The sequence below is a fragment of the Leucopleurus acutus genome, assembly GCF_964270905.1.
Source record: "Leucopleurus acutus genome assembly, chromosome: 16".
Classification (NCBI taxonomy): Eukaryota; Metazoa; Chordata; class Mammalia; order Artiodactyla; family Delphinidae; genus Leucopleurus; species Leucopleurus acutus.
In genome coordinates this window covers 505,558-522,536 of record NC_139158.1, presented here as the reverse complement: position 1 = coordinate 522,536, position 16,979 = coordinate 505,558, and the positions used below count along the sequence as shown (strand labels likewise).

Here is a 16,979-nt window from a genome sequence, read left to right as displayed (position 1 = left end):
TCCAGCCCCTCATTGCCCCCGCTGCACGCGAGGTCCTTGGCCTCGGGGTCGGCATCCCCAGTGGACAGGCCGGGGCGGCCCTCCTGCCCGAGATTGTGCTGAGAGCCTTTTGTGGGAAGGAGGGAGGGGCTGGCATCAAGTGAATTACCGATTAGCTGAAGTGCAGGCACAGCGCAGGGAGAGTTAATCCATTAATCGACCAGATGGACACACAGGAGACTGTCCTGGAGCTGCCTGCAGGGCCACGGCGAGGGGCCCGCACACCCCACTGGTCTCCATGTACTGCTTTGGGGGCTTTGGGGGGCGGTCACTCTGCCTGACCCCAGGGACCTTAAACTGTTTCTCAGAGTCACCCCCAGAACTCGCCTCCCAGGGTCTGAATACTTCCTTAAAGTAGGGGCTCTTGATTGGAAAGCCCTCCCGGGGCCCAAAGGCCTGGCGCCCAGGGGTGCCGTTCCTGGCATGTGCTGCTTGACCGGCCCTCCGGGGACGGTGAGTCCTGAGAGCAGCAGGTGGTCTGTGGGCTGGGCCGGCAGGCCCTGGACTGGTGCCCTTCTCACTGCCTTTAGGATTTTTGCAGCAATTTGCAGGGGCAGAGGACAGACAAGGGTGACCCGTGCGTCGGGGGCACTGCAGGCCCACTGTGCGCTGGGCAGGCGGGGAGCAGCCGGTGCCTCCCCCGAGCAGAGGCAGGCCTCTCCTCTCCCGCTGGCCTTGCCATGGAGCCGCGCGTGACGGCAGGGTTCGGGGGACTCCCCCAGGCCCGGACTATGGGCTTCCCGAACTGCGGTGCGCAGGCTGGGCTTGGGATCAGGACGCCTCCTGCTTCAAACCTGTTTCAAACCATCTTCTCGCCTTTCCCCGCCAGCCCCTGGGGGAGCCCCAGGAGGGGGCAGCGGGGTGGTCACCTCCCGAGATGATGGACAGGCTTCCTCACCAGCCTGGATGCTGGGCTGGGGCTCCCGTGGGCGCCGGCCACCCGTACACATCCTCGCGCCCACCTTCTTTGAACCAGGAAGGTGGTTCTGGGGTGGAGGGTGGGAGACATGTGCCTGCCCTCTGATCCCAGCTTTGCCGCTGTGTGACCTCAGACACCATCCGACCCTCTCTGGGCTTTTTTTTGCCTTATTGTGTAGAACTGGACTAACAGCAGGACACAGCCTCAGAGGGAGTGGAGAGGAGCGGCAAGGTAACATGGTCGGTCATTGCGCCGTGAGTGTGATGGGGCCGTAGAGCTGTTACAGCGGCTGAAGGGACCAGCAGGAGGCCGGCGGCAGGCGCTGAGTCCCGAGGACACCGTTGCAGGTGTGAGGATCTGCAGGACGCCCAGGACAGACCAGGCCTCTGAATCGGCCCATGTGGCCCCCGGGTGCCAGCTGGACGTCACTCTGGGGGACGCACCCCTCGAGAGGAAGCAGGTGCCTGCCCCCTTCAGGGCAGGACGCAGGGGGCGGAAGCCCTGACTTATGCTGCCTCTCCTGTCGGGACAGGTCCGGGGTTGTAGACACATCTTTCTTAAATTCACTTTTATTGAGGTGTGACTTACAGAGGATAAAACGCACCCCTTTGGAATATGGGAGAAGTATCCGCCGTCACCCCACAAGCCCCCGCGGGTCCTGCGCAGTCAGCCCTGCTTCCCTGATGACGTAAGATGGGGAGCATCCTCCTTGTGCTTATTTGCCATCTTCCATCACGTGTTTGTTAAAATCTTTTGCCTATTTTTGTAATTGGGTTGTTTTATTACTGAGTTTGAATAGTTCTTTTTTTTTTTTTTTTTTTTTTTGCGGTTCGCGGGCCTGTCACTGCCGTGGCCTCTCCCGTTGCGGAGCACGGGCTCCGGACGCGCAGGCTCAGCGGCCATGGCTCACGGGCCCAGCCGCTCCGCGGCATGTGGGATCTTCCCGGACCGGGGCACGAACCCGTGTCCCCTGCATCGCCAGGCGGACTCCCAACCACTGCGCCACCAGGGAAGCCCTGAATAGTTCTTTGTATGCTTTGGACACGAACCTTTTATCAGATATATGATTTGCAAAATTTCTCCCAGTGTGACTTGCCTTTTCATTCCCTTGACTAGTGCCTTTCAAAGAGCAGATTTTTAAAAAAATTCTGATAAAGCAATGTATCTTTCTTTAAAAAATGGGTTCTGCTTTTAGTGTTTTAGCTAAAAAGTCTTTGCCTAACCCAAGGTCACAAATATTTTTCTCCTATTTTCCTTTGGAAGCTTTATGGTTTCAGGTTTTACATTTGGTGCTCTGATGCATTTTGAATTACTTTTTGTATATGGCGAGAGGTTTGGATTGAAGTCTAATATTTGCAGATGATACCTGTTTCAGCTCCATTTGTTGAAAGATTATTCTTTCTCCACTGAACTGCCCGTACACCTTTGTCAGTAATTGGTTGTCCACACATGTGTGGCCTATTTCTGGACCCTCTATTCTGTTCTGTTTGTTTTTTTTGCTGATACCAACACCATCTTGATAACTGTGGCTTTGCAATAAATTCTAAAATAAATTCTAAAACCTTCATCTTTGTTCTTTTTCAAAGTTGTTTTGGCTCTTCTAGGTCCGCTGCATTTACCTACGGATTTTAGAATCAGCTTGTTAATTTCTGCTCTAAAAATCCTGCTGGAATTCTGATTGGGACTGCATTGAATCTATGGATTAATTTGAGAGAGTTTACATCGTAACAATATAGAGTGTTCCAACCCATGAAAATAGCGTCTCTCACCACATATTTGGGTCTTTAATTTTTTCAGCAATATTTTGTAGTTTTCAGCGTACTGTTTTGCATATCTGGTCATATTTACCCCTAAGTATTTAATATTTTTTATGCTATTATAAATGGCATTCAGAATTTTTAAATTGTGGCAAAATACATGTAACATAAAATTTGCCATTTTACTCTTTTAAGGGTATAGTTCAGTGGTGTTAAGAACATTCACATTGCTGTGCAGCCGTCTCCAGAATGTAATTGTATTTTTAAATGTCCAGTTTCTGACTGCTTGTTGCTGGTTTATAGAAATACGACTGACTTTTGTATATTTATCTTGTCTCCTGCAACCCCGTTGGTTAGTTCTGGTAGCGTTTGTGTAGACTCCAGCAGATCTTCTATATGGATAAACATGTTGTCTCTGCATAGACCCATTTTACTTCTTCCTTTCCAACCTGGACGCTTTTTATTTATTTTTATTGCCTCACTGCACTGACCAGAACCTCTAGTGTAGTGAGTGTAGTGCTTATGTTTGTTTGTTTCAAATTTTTTAATAGCTTTATTGAGATGTAATTTATATACCATACAATTCACCCATTTGAAGTGAACAATTCAGTGGTTTTTAGTGTACTCACAGGGTTGGGCTACTGTCACCACAGTCGATTTAAAAACATTTTCATTATTCCAAAAAATGCTATCTCTCCCCATTCTTCACATCCCCCCAACCCTAGACATCCACTGTTCCCTCCAGGGTAATGTTGGATAGAAGTGAATAGAGCAGATATTCCTGTCTAGTTCCCCGTCTTAGCGGGGAAGCACTCCGCCTTTCTCCATCGAGTATGATGTCAGCTGTAGGTATTTCACAGATGCCCTTTATCTAGTTAGGGAAGTTCCCCTCTATTCCTAGTTTTCTGAGGAGTTCTATCAGGGTGTTACATTTCGTTAAGTGCTTTTTCTGCATCTGTTGAGACGATCTTACGGCTTTTCTTTCTTAATCTGCAAATATGGTGAATCACACCGACTGATTTTCAGATTTTGCGCCAGCCTTGCATTCTTGGTATGAACCCCTGTCGGTTGCAGTCTTTGTACTTTTTACATATTGTCGGCTGTGCGAATTTTTATGGACATATTTTCATTTCTCTTGGGTAACTACTGAGGAGTAGAATTGCGGGGTGATAGGAGAGATACATGTTTAATTATGTAAGCAACTGCAAACCGTTTTCCAAGGTGGGTTGAACCAATTTATACTCCTGCCGGCAGTGTCTGAGAACCCGTGCTCTGCGCTCTCATCCATGCCGGGTGGTACCAGTCTCGTAAATTTTACCCTTTCTAGTGAATGTGTGACAGTGACTTATCACCATAGCTTTTTATTCTTTTTTTTTTTTTTTTTTTTTTTTGCGGTACGCGGGCCTCTCACTGCTGTGGCCTCTCCCCTCTCCCGTTGCGGAGCACAGGCTCCGGACGCGCAGGCTCAGTGGCCATGGCTCACGGGCCCAGCCGCTCCGCGGCATGTGGGATCCTCCCGGACCGGGGCATGAACCCGTGTCCCCTGCATCGGCAGGCGGACTCTCAACCACTGTGCCACCAGGGAAGCCCCCCACCATAGCTTTTTAAAAAGGCACCAACTTCCTGCTCTTCAAGTGACGACTTTGTTGCCCCTGCCCCCAACACTTGATTTCGCCGTGTCTTGTCTTCTTACTGTTATATGAAAGGCTTAGGGTCTCCGTTCCTTAATTTTAAACTTCCGTGAGCCCTCTTTGGAAGGAGGCCGCCCAGGTTGTATCTGTGGGCACACACATGTGCACACCCTCACACACACAGTGGGCGGGCGGGGGGTGATCAGTGGGTCCCGGTGCCGGTCGCATGACACTGGGCAAGTGTGCAGCCTCTCCTTGAACTCTGGTATCTGTGATCAGAGATGGACGGTGTGGGCAGTGGCCTCGAGGCATCAGTTCTAATCACCTGCTTCCTTGGGCTGCTCTCTGCGTCACCCCTATTTTTCTCTCTAGAGCAGAGCTTGGCAGATGTAAAGGGCCAGATAGTGACTGTTTTAGGCTTTGTGGACCACACGTTCTCTGTGACAACCACTCAGCTCTGTCCCTGCGCCACAGAAGCAACCATGAGCAGAATGTAAATGATGGGCATGGCTGAGCGCCCATGGTTTGTAAAACTTTACGAGACCAGGACCGAGGGCTGCCGTTTGCCAATCCAGTCCCTGCTAAAGTGTTCTGGGCTTCCGGGATAGGAGACAGACAGTCTCCTGCTGGAGCCTGTGTGAGAGGATGGGGGCGCGTGGGCACCGGTCCTGGCCCCGCGGCAGGGCTGGATCTTCTGGTGGCCCTTGTTCAGCCAATCTCAGAATTTTCACTTCAGTAGACAAAGGCTGTGAGGGGGCCCGGAGCCAAGGTCCACGCTCAGAGCAGAACCCAGCAGCATCACTGAGCTGTGCACAGGGGTGTCTCCCCTGCACCAGGGCCCTCCCGGGGGCTCGTTTCACCCATCACCCTAGCAAGTGGCTGCCATCGTCCCAGCACACAGAGGAGGAGGGTGAAGCCCGGAGCGGTGCCGCCTGCCCCGGGCCCTGGGAGGACGGAGCATGGTGGGTGAGGGTGGGACCGCCCTCCGGGACCTCACTTCAGTCTTTCTCTGCAACCCCTGGGACACTGCCGCTCCCTGCAGCGCGTTCTTCCCCGGAAGCCGTGGTGCCTGCCCAGCGTGCCCTCACCCCGCTGGCACACGTCTGTTGATGCGGATCCCGGGCGCTGGGACTTAGGGCCTCAGGATGCCATAGAGGACGGGCAGATAGACTCCCTGCTAAACAGACAGCCCCACGTCTCTGGGACCTGACTTGTCCTCACAGCAGTCCCCTCGGCGGTGTCCAGTCCCCCTCTCTCCGGGCCTCTGTCCTCCGGGCAGTGACTCAGGGGTCCGGCTCTTCCCCCCGCCCCGGCCCCCGAGTCCCCCGTCAGCCCAGGATGGGCCCGGAGCACGGCATGCGGGGTGTGTGGCTGTCGGCCGGGCCTGGGGGCACGTGGGTCCCCCTGCTCACGCTTCACTGGCCAGACTCGGGTCCCGCGGCCACGCCGAGCTGCAGGCGAGGCCGGGAAGTGTCGGCGCCGTGACCCCACAGAGGGGCAGACGCTGGTGAGCCGGCAGGTGCTGGGGGCCGGGCCGGGGTGGGCCGAGCTGGAGCAGCCCCTGGAACCCCCAGGACAAGCGGTGCGGCTGGACCAGCCGGGCTGTGGTGGCCGCCGGGCAGGGAACCTCTGTGCCCAGAACTGTGCTGTCAGTGGCCTCGGGACGCACAGCCCGGAATGGCGGGGGGGGGGCACCCGGCGTTTGGCAGGCGGGTATGACAGGGCCACGGGGCTCAGCCGGGAGTCCTCCGGGGTCCCAGTGAGCGGCCAGGTGCCAGGAGCTCGGGCAAGGGTGCCACAGCCCCTCCCCCTGCCCCGGTTCAGTTTTCTAGCGGTGCTGTCCCCATCCCCATTGCAAATGGGTTCCTGCACCACGGGACATGCAGCGGCCACCCCGCTCGGGCCCCGGGTGCCTGTCTTCTCTGTTCACTTGCTCTCGGACCTGCTAGCTTTCCGTCCGGATTTCCTCACTTCCGCAGAGGGGGCACCGCTGCTGGACCCGGCGGGGGGTGGGGGAACGTGGCTGCACTGGGTGGGCCGCGGGGCGGGCTGGGCTGGGGCCTGGCGGGGGGACCCCGGGTGGGTGCTCTCCTGGGTCCTCTTTGCAGCAGCCAAGTGGTTTCTTGAAAGTGACACCCGTGGGGAAGCACGTCCTGAAGATACAGGGCTGATGTAGCACGTCGCTTCCTGCAGACGCACGTTTTCCGCCGCCCCACGAGCTAGTGGAAACTGGTCACGAGTGGGGGTCTTCTGTCCAGGAGCCCTGGCTGGAGGTCTTCTGGGGCTCCCTGGCCCCCAGTGTTTCCTTCCGCCCCCTCCCCAGAGGCTCAGAGCTGGGGCGTGCGGCCTCCTCCCTACCCAAGCCCCCTGTGCCCACCCACCAGGGTCCTCACACACCCGTGCACCCCAGTACATCGGGGGCCCGACTTGTGGCCGCTGCCAAGCCCTTGCCACCAGAGTACCTCCCCAGGTCACATTCAGGGCAGTGGGGTGGTGGCCTTTCCCTGGCATCCCCCCAGCGGTCCCCCTGGGGCAGTGAGAGGGAGCTTGCAGGCCCCCCACCCACGTACGTTCCGGGGGCCGAGACAGCCCGTGGTGAACAGGGACCTAAGTGCCAGGACGGGCCGACGCCGGGGAGAGAGAGGTGTCGCGAGGGGTGCATGGGGCCCGGCCGTGGTCGGGGAGGCCCGGGGGGGACGTATGAGCTGGGGCGGGGGTGCCGGGGCAGAGGAGAGGTCCCCAAGGCTCCACCCAGAGAGTTGATGTGATGAGCGTCTGTGTGCCCAGCGGGCAGAGGCTTGGCCGGGGGGACGCAGGGCAGCAGGGCGCGAGGCTGGGAGTCAGGAGGATGGAGGGGCCCCTCCGCTCACAGCCCTTCTGAGCTGGGGTGAGGCCCGAGGCCCCCGGGTCTCTGGGCTGCCCCGACCCGTGCTGGCCCCGGTTGGGAGCCACCGCTGTCAGCCAGCCCCATGCAGGGGGGAGGCAGGGCAGGGGCCCCCCTGGCGGCCTTGGAGCGCCTGCCTCTGCGTCCCTAGGCAGGGCAGCCCCTCCCCCGCCGCCCAGCTGCAGCCCAGCCCCCGACCCCGAGAGCGGCCAGCATCCCTCATTAGGAGGCCGGGCTCGCCGGTGCCCGCAGCGCCCCGTGGAGCGTCTGCCGAGAGGCTGGGGCAGGGGCCTCGGGATGACACGGCCTTTTGACTCCCAAAGCTCCTCTGTTCCACGTGCCACCTAGACTGTGTGTCACGGGCCAGAGACCTACCTCCCTGGCTTCCAGTTTCTTCCACGAGACCCTAGAGCGGTCACACCCCGTGCGGCCTTGGGACTGGATGGCTGTGAGCTGGGCCGTGAGTGCCAGAACGGGGCTTTTCCTTCCCCCGAGCTCGCCTGCGCATCCCGCCAGCCGCCTGGGCCCCTGTGTCTGCGAGCTGACCCTTCATTCCATACAGGCAGGGAGGTGTGTCTGGGGCCCAGGGCCCCGGGCTGGAGGGGTCTTGACCCAGGAACCAGAGGTGCCTGCCACCCCTACTGATCCCCCCCCCGCGCCCCCCCCCCACACACGCACGCTGTGTGGGCCTGTGGCTGCTGTTTGGTTTCTGAGGAGGGCTCTGACCCTCTGGCACCAGGGTGGGTTCCTGGAGGTCCCTAAAGGGAGGTGCAGGGCTGTGTCCTCAGTAGGGTGGGGGCCTGGGCCGGCCCCCCGTGGGCACAGCCACCTCCCAGCCTTGTCTTTCTTTAATTTATTTTTGGCTGAGTCCGGTCTTCGTTGCGGCACACGGGCTCTTCGTTGTGGTGCGCCGGCTCCTCTCTAGGTGCGGCATGTAGGTTTTCTCTTCTCTAGTTGTGGCGCACAGGCTCCAGGGCGCGTGGGCTCTGTAGTTGCGGCACGTGCGACCTTAGTTCCCTGACCAGGGATCGACCCCACGTCCCCTGCATTGTAAGGCAGATTCTTTACCACTGGACCACCAGGGAAGTCCCCCAGCCTTGTCTTATCACAGAAGAAAGTGTCCTCCTGACCTAGGGCTGGGGCATCCACGTGCTGATCCCAGCGACCCCCGGGTCTGTGGGCTCCCGGGCCCCTCGGGTGGCAGTGACCGCAGGGTGGGCTCAGTGCTGTGCTCTCACACGGGCGTGGGGGGTGTTTGCTAGTTTCGGGGCTGGGTGCAGACCAGCCCCCCAGGGGCTCCCAGGGAAGCCTGCTCAAGCTGGTGGCCCTCGGCTGGGAGCCACTGGGCATCTTGATTTAGACCAGTCTGATACAGAAGCTTCCCTGAGAGACGGGAAGCCTTTACTGGATGACCTGTCCTCTCCAGAGAAAGCCTCCTCTGTAGGACTCCTTTCGGCGGCCCAGCCCCCCACGCGGTTACCACGTGGATGCACAGATGGGGAGGAACTGGGGGCTCGGGCGCCAGCACCCACTTACCCTCCGCCCAACTGAACAAGCATCATGTCCCTCACTGTCTACGGTGCCGCTGTCCAGTTGAAAAATTTCAAACCTCTCGAAGTGTGGACACAATTGGGCCTCCACAGCCCCGCCCTAGCCACATTCTGTTTTTTCCGTTGCCTCAACTGCAGGACGTGACACGTGTTGGCGTGTCCTGGTCACGCCTGCCGGACGGGCGCTGATCATGGGTTCTCATCAGCACGTCGCCCCAGTGTCTCCCACGCTACTGTGGTCCACTCAGGGTTCCCTCGGTCCCTGGGAGCAACTAGGATGATGAGGTGGGGCTGCTCCTCTGTGCGGGGGGCAGGGACCCCCACTCTGGGCCCTCAGAGCCTGTGAACCTGGTCTCCTGGCCGGCCTCCCATTGCACAGACGAGACCAAGGCCAGAAAGGGAGGGGGCCTTCCAGCCCTGTGGGCCCTGGTCCAGTGTTCTGTCCCCTCTGGGGGACCCTCGGGGTCAGCGCCCCCTGAACATCTGGCCTTGTCTTCCAGATCCTGACTGGGCCTCATACACCCTAGGGGTGTTCATCTGTCTGAGCTGCTCTGGAATTCACCGGAACATCCCTCAGGTCAGCAAGGTGAAGTCCGTCCGCCTGGACACCTGGGACGATGCCCAAGTGGAGGTAAGGCCAGGCAGGGGTGCCAGGTGGGGAGGGGAGGACACAGGCCTGTCCCGTTGCCCTGGGTGACCTCGGCGCCACCCTCTGGGTCATGACACCTCAGAGGTCGCTCCATCTCTGGTGCCCGAAGGGGGCCTGGGCTGTCAGGGATTCCAGGCTGTGGGGAGACCATCCACAAGTGTCTGGAGGCCAAGGGGCCAGCAGCTGGACCTCGGCCCTCCTGTGCCGCTGCCCCCGCCCTGTGCACCCGGTCCCAGGACTGCCTCTCCCTGCCTCCCTCTTGCGGCAGCTGCAGAGTGAATGAATGAGCGAGCGAGTGCGGGGGACTGTTGATTCCTCTCCGTGGGCAGAGCCTGCGGCTTTGGGCCCATTTCCCCACACCTGGGGCATTCTGGTGCTCAGGGAACACAGCATATGGAGCAGCTATGGAATGGGACAGGCCCTCTTGTTGTTCGGGTTTTATTGCCATTAACCTTATGGAGAGTCGCAGAAGGTAACGAAAGTCAAGCCCTTCACTGAGCCACCCACCCACCCACCCACCCACCCATCCACTCACCTATCCACCCACCCACCCACCCACCCACCCACTCACTCATCCACCCACCCACCCACCCACCCACTCACTCACTCACTCATCCACCCACCCATCCACCCATCCACCCACCCATCCACCCATCCACCCACCCATCCACCCACCCACCCACCCATCCACCCACCCATCCACCCACCCACCCATCCACCCATCCACTCACCCATCCACCCACCCACCCATCCGTCCACCTGACCCGTGTTTATTGCACAGTTGCTATGGGGGGCCTGGCGAGTGGCTGGCCCCTGGAGAAGGCCTTAGAGAGGGGGACACGCAGGTTGCTGGTGGGCAGGGGGTGGTGACTTGGGCTGGGGTGGCAGGCAGGGCCCCCCAGCCTGACTGAAGGTGAGAGCAGGGCACAGCCTGGGGTAGTGAGTTCCAGACAGAGGGCTGTGGCTGTGGAGGCTGCCCAGGTGGGGCCTGACCCCTGACGGAGGCTGCGGGGAGATGTGTGGGAGCCGAGGGGCAGGCCCCCTAACTCCTCAAATTTGACTCCAGGGTCAGGGGTTCGGGGGCGTGGTGACCATGCCCACCCAGAGAGAGGAGGAGTTCCCTGGCTGGTGGCTGCCTCAGGGCCGGGGATCCAGGCTCGGTGCTCCCTGTGTGCTCCCCCTGCTTCCGGGAGTAGCAGTTTGCTGCTGTCCATGCAGCCTTGGTGACAGCAGCCTCCCCAGAGCTTGTTAGAAATGCAGAGTCCCGGGCCTGCCCAGGCCTTCCTGCCAAGTCAGTCTGCAGGTAACGAAGCTGCCCTGTGCACGTGGAACATTCACACATGTGGCTGGAGGTACCCTCACCCCAGTGGTCAGACAGCGGAGGCGGAGGCTGCCTTGACGCCCCGCAGGGGGTGATGCCTCGTGAGGAAGGAGGGAGAGGGTCCTGGACACGGGTGCCACCAGGAAAGCTCTGCTTTCCACCTGCGAACGCTCGTGAGAAGGTCCGAAGAGAGGCCGGGTTGGTGCCAGTGGTGCAGGCGTGGGACGGGGGCGCTGGGAGCTGAGAGGGGCCTTCATCCCCTTTCTGTCGTCTGCCCCTCTTCTCTGCCATTAAAACAGAGGTGACCTCGAGGGGCTGGAAGGGCTTGGCCTGCAGGGTGCTGGACCCCCGCCCCAAGGTGGGACGGGGCGGTGTGGACGGGGGCCTGCCGGGCCTCCGGGCCCCGGTCCTCCCCTCACTCTGCCCGTGAGTCCCTGGGCTGGTGGTTGGCTGGGGGTCCTGAGCCTGCGTGAGCCAGCCCGCTCCCGGGAGGGCGGCCGTGATGCGGGGAGCTCGGCCCTGGCTGTGGGCCAGGCGCGCGGGACCCTCGTCCGTGCCTTTTCCTTTTGTTTCTTTTCATGATTTTCCCCCAAACTTTGTATTTTTCTATAGCATCTTCTTTAGAGAAGCTTATTGAAATATAATTCACAAGGCACACAGCTCGCTCTTTGAAGCCCAATTCAGCGGTTTATGGCACAGTCACTGAGTTGAGCAATCGTCACCACAGTCCATTTTAGAACATTTTCATCACTTCAGAAAGAACCCCGAGCCCTCAGCTCCCACCCCTCCCCCAGGCCTAAGCCACCACGCGAGCGCTGCCCCCACTTTATAAAGGCCCAGTGACACCCACTGTGTGGACAGACCACGGTCACGGGTGGCGGACCCTGGGGCGTTTGCCCGTGTCCGCGTGCACAGACTCCGGGGAATGCGGGTGCCCCTGGGACGGCCGTGTGTCTCAGGCCGTGGCTGCCCAGCGCACCCCTGCCTGGAGAGTCCCAGTTACCCAGCAGGCTCCTCCGTGCACACAGGGGCGCAGGGGGTCTTCCCACCGTGCCCACCGGGCCAGCGGAAGCGTCACCTCCTGCGGGGGGCAGCGACGGGGCTCACATTCCTCGAAGGGGAGTTCAGAGGCTCTGTGACTAGTTTTAAGGACTTTGCCAGTCTCCCCCTCTTAGCCACGCCTGCACCCCGCACGTGTGAGAGCGTTTGCCCGCGTTGCTGCCGACCCCTGTCTCCCAGGGCCCGTCTTTGCCGACAGAGAGGTGAACCCTTGTTCCCAGCGGGGTGTTTTCTCGTCTTGAGTGAGGTGCAGCGTCTTAGGAGACATTTCAGAGCCATCTGTGAGTTTCCGGGCCCCGGGCCGCCGCTGTGAGCTGCTTCCGTTTTCTCGGGGTTTTGCGTAGGAGGGCTGCAGCCCTCAGAGACGGTGGGTGGAGGCGTTTTTCTCAAGGTGTCTTTTGACTCTGCTCGCGGTGGTTTTCGCGGTGGGAGCGCTTTTGCTTTGAAGCAATCACATTTGCCAGCCTTGCCTTGTGGTTTAGGGTTTGCAGCGCACTTGGATAGGCCTGCCCACCCTCTGATTGTTTTCACTCACAGCAGCCTGATTTCTGTCATTCACACACCATACACCTCACCCTTTAAAAGTGTGCAATTCAGTAGTTTTCATGAATTCTCAGGGCTGTGCAACCATTGCCACGCTCTAATTTCAGAATATTTTCACATCCCCAGATAAGCCTGTGCCCACTAGCCGCCACTCCCAGCACTGTCCCCACCCCAGCTCCTCCTGAGAGCAGGGCCTCTGCTTTCTGTCCTGGTGGATTTGCCTGACCCGGGCACCCGGGCACGAGTCGGTGGACTCACACCACGTGCGGCTCCTGTGTCCTCTTTCACTGAGCGCCATGTGTTCAAGATTCATCTACGTCACCGAGGTGGCAGCACTTCGTTGCTTTTTACGGCCGAGGTCATTTCCATCGCATGGATGGACCACATCTTGTCGATCCGTTCCCCAGCTGATGGACCTGGGTTGTCTCGTTTTTCCAGCTCTTCTGAACAATGCTGCTCAGAATATTTCTGTGCTTTCAGGCCTCTCAGAAGGGAGTGGCACTGCCGGGCCTTACGGTGGCTCTGTGTTTAATGTTTGGGGATCTGCCAGGCTTTTCCCAGCACGGCTGCCCATCCCCACCAACGATCCATGTGGATTCCAGTTTCTCTGCGTCTTCTCCAGCATCCATTGCCATCTGTCTGACTGCAGCCGTCCTGCTGGGTGCATGGCGGGCTCTTGTGGTTTTGGTTCCCATTTCCCTAACGATGAGTAACGTTGAGCATCGTTTCATGCGCTTCTTGGCCATTTGTGTGTCTTCTTTTTTTTTTTTTTAATAAATATATTTATTTATTTATTTTGGGCTGTGTTGTGTCTTCGTTGCTGCACGCGGGCTCCCTCTAGCTGCGGCGAACGGGGGCTACTCTTCGTTGTGGTGCGCAGGCTTCTCATCGTGGTGGTTTCTCTTGTTGTGGAGCACGGGCTCTAGGCGCGCGGGCTTCAGTAGTTGTGGCACGTGGGCTCTGTAGTTGTGGCTCACGGGTTCTAGAGCGCAGGCTCAGTAGTTGTGGCTCACGGGCCTAGTTGCTCCACGGCATGTGGGATCGTCCCAGACCAGGGCTTGAACCCGTGTCCCCTGCATTGGCAGGCAGACTCTTAACCACTGCACCACCAGGGAAGTCCCTTTTTGTGTACCTTCTTTGGAGAAATGTCCATTCAAATCCTCTGCCCGTTTTAAAAATGGGTTGTCTGTTTATTATTGAGTTAGGTGATTTTATTATTGAGTTCTTTATGTATTCTGGACACAGATCCCTCATCAGATTTAGTATTTGCAAGTAGTTCTTCTCATCCTGTTGGTTGTATTTTAACTTTACTTTAAAAATTTTTTTTTTTTTTTTTTTTTGTGGTACACGGGCCTCTCACTGCTGCGGCCTCTCCCGTTGCGGAGCACAGGCTCCGGACGCGCAGGCTCAGCGGCCATGGCTCACGGGCCCAGCCGCTCCGCGGCACGTGGGATCTTCCCGGACCGGGGCACGAAGCCGTGTCCCCTGCATCGGCAGGCGGACTCTCAACCACTGCGCCACCAGGGAAGCCCTAAAATAATATTTTTAAAATGCAAAAAGTGCAGTTTATATTCTTAAGGAGCTATGTAATTTTTTTCAATTACTGAGGTGAAATTCATGTAACATAAAATTCATTTTAAAGTCAACAATCAAAGTGGTACATGTATATAATGGAATACTACTCAGCCATAAAAAAGAATGAAATAATGCCATTTACAGCTACATGGATGGACCTAGAGATTATCCTACCAAGCGAAGTAAGTCATAAGGAGAAAGACAAATACCATATGATGTCACTTATATGTGGAATCTGAAATACGACACAAATGAACCTATCTATGAAACAGAAACAGACTCACAGACATAGAGAACAGACTTGTGGTTGCTGGAGGGGAGGGGAGCTGGGGGAGGGAAGTACTGGGAGTTTGGGATTAGCAGATGTAAACTATTATGTATAAATGGATAAACAACAAAGTCCCGTATAGCACACAGAACTATATTCAATATCCTGTGATAAACCTAATGGAAAAGAATATACAATGTGTGTAATTGAATCACTTTGCTCTAAGCAGAAATTAACACAACTTTGTAAGTCAACTATACTTCAATAAAATAATTTTTTTAATAAATTTTATTTTTGGCAGCATTGGGTCTTCATTGATGCGCGCGGGCCTTCTCTAGTTGTGGCGAGCGGGGGCTACTCTTCCTTGTGGTGTGTGGGCTTCTCATTGTGATGGCCTCTCTTGTTGTGGAGCATGGGCTCCAGGCGCGTGGGCCTCAGTAGTTGTGGCTCGCGGGCTCAGTTGCTCCGTGGCATGTGGGATCTTCCTGGACCAGGGCTCGAACCCGTGTCTCCTGCGTTGGCAGGCGGATTCATAACCACTGTGCCACGAGGGAAGTCCTCAATAAAATAAATGTTTAAAAAATGAAGCGAATAATCCAGAGACGGGAACATACAATGGGGGTGAGTCTCTTCTATAAATGGTGTTGGGAAAACTGGACAGCCACATGCAAAAGAATGAAACTTGGACCACTTTGTTACACCGTATATGAAAAATAAACTCAAAATGGATAAAGACCTAAGTGTAAGACCTGAAACCATCGATTAAAGACGTAAATATAGGACCTGAAACCATAAACCTTCTAGAAGAGAGCACAGGCAGCATATGCTCTTTGACATCCGTCTTAGCAATATCGTTTTGGATCTGTCTCAGGCAAGGGAAGCAAGAGCAAGAATAAACAAATGGGGCTACAGCAAACTAAAAAGCTTTTGCACAGCGAAGGAAACTGTCAACAAAATGCAAAAGCCACCTACCGAACGGGAGAAGATATTTGCAAACAATTTATGCAATAAGGGTTATTACACAAAACATACAAAGAACTCATACAACTCAGTATCAAAAAAAGAAACTGTCCAATTAAAAATGGGCAGAGGACCTGAACAGACATTCTTCCAAAGAAGACATACATATGGCCAATAGGTAGGCACATGCAAAGGCGCTCACTGTCGCTAATTATTAGAGAAATGCAAATGAAAACCACAGTGAGGTACCACCTCACGCCAGTCAGAATGGCCATCATTAAAAAGTCTACAAGTAATAAATGCTGGACTTCCCTGGTGGCGCAGTGGTTAAGAATCCGCCTGCCAACGCGGGGGACATGGGTTCAAGCCCTGGTCCGGGAAGATCCCACATGCCGCGGAGCAGCTAAGCCCGTGCGCCACAACTACCGAGCCTGCACTCTAGAGCCTGCAAGCCACAACTACCGAGCTTGTACTCTAGAGCCTGTGCTCCGCGGCAGGAGAGGCCACCACAGTGAGAAGCCCGCGCACCGCAACAAAGGGTAGCCCCTGCTCGCCGCAACTGGAGGGAGCCCACGCGCAGCAGTGAAGACCCAACGCAGCCAAAGATAGATAAATAAGTAAATTCATTAAAAAATAATAATAGTAATAAATGCTGGAGAGTATGTAAAGAAAAGGGAACCCTCCTACACTGGTGGTGGGAATGTAAGTTGGTGCAGCCACTACAGAGAACAGTATGGAGGTTCCTCCAAAAATTAAAAATAGAACTCCCATATGATCCTGCAATCCCACTCCTGGGTGTTTACTAGAACATTTTTAATCAAAAAGATACACGCACCTCCGTGTTCACTGCAGCGTGATTTACAATAACCGAGATATGGAAGCAACCTACAGATGAATGGATAAGGAAGATGTGGTGTATGTATACAATGGAATATCACTCACCCATAAAAAAGAGCGATATTTTACAATCTGCGACAACATGGATGGACCTAGAGGGTAGTACTATGCTAAGTGAAATCTGTCAGACACAGAGAAGTACTGTATGATCTCCCTTACATGTGGCATCTGGAAAACAAATATTAAAAAACAGAAACAGACTCATAGGTACAGAGAACAAACAGCTGTTGCCAGAGGGAAGGGGGCGGGGGAACAGAAGAAGTAGGTGCAGGATACTCAGAGGCGTGAACGTCAGTCATGATAAGTAAGTCACAGGATGTAACGTACAGCACAGGGGGTACAGCCAACAATGTTGTAATAACTTTGTCATCTCGTAACGTGTATACATGTCGAACCACTGTGCCGCACAACTGAAGCCAATACTGTGTGTCAGCTACGCTGCAGTAAAGAAATAAATAAGCACATTCACAGTCTGTCCAACCGCCACCTCCGTCTAGTTCCAGAACATTCGCCTCACCTCAGGGGAGACCCGGCCCCCTTCGTGGCCACTCCCCTCCCCCGAGACCCCCAGTTGGCTTTTCTGTCTCTGGATTTGCCTGTTCTGGGTGTTTCATACAAAAGCAGTCCTATGCTGTGTGGCATTTTGTGTCCGTTTCTCATGAGCCTCGTGTTTTTAAGGTTCATAAATCTTTTCACTTTCCTGATGGTGTCCTTAGAAACACAGAAGTTTTTAATTTTGATGAAGTTCCATTGATTTTTTTTTCGTTTGTTACTTGTGCTTTTGGTGTCACCTCTAAGAAACCACTCCTAACCCAAAGTCATGAAGATTTCCTTCCATATTTTCCTAAAATTATTTTTTAAATCATCCCGTGATTTTCATCTACCTTTGGCCATGCTGCACGGCATGCGGGATCTTAGTTCCCTAAC

The 16,979-nt window shown here is 55.9% G+C and overlaps 1 protein-coding gene across 1 annotated transcript in view; it reads left to right on the top strand.

Annotated features, from left to right (window-relative positions):
• ADAP1 (ArfGAP with dual PH domains 1) overlaps nt 1-16,979 on the top strand; it is a gene marked incomplete at its 5' end in the record, with an annotated part of 61,320 nt that overhangs the window by 18,331 nt on the left and 26,010 nt on the right. Inside the window, one exon of the mRNA XM_082856983.1 lies at nt 9,281-9,411. Within this exon, the coding sequence (XP_082713109.1) occupies nt 9,281-9,411 (131 nt within the window). The remainder of the gene's footprint in view (nt 1-9,280; nt 9,412-16,979) is intronic.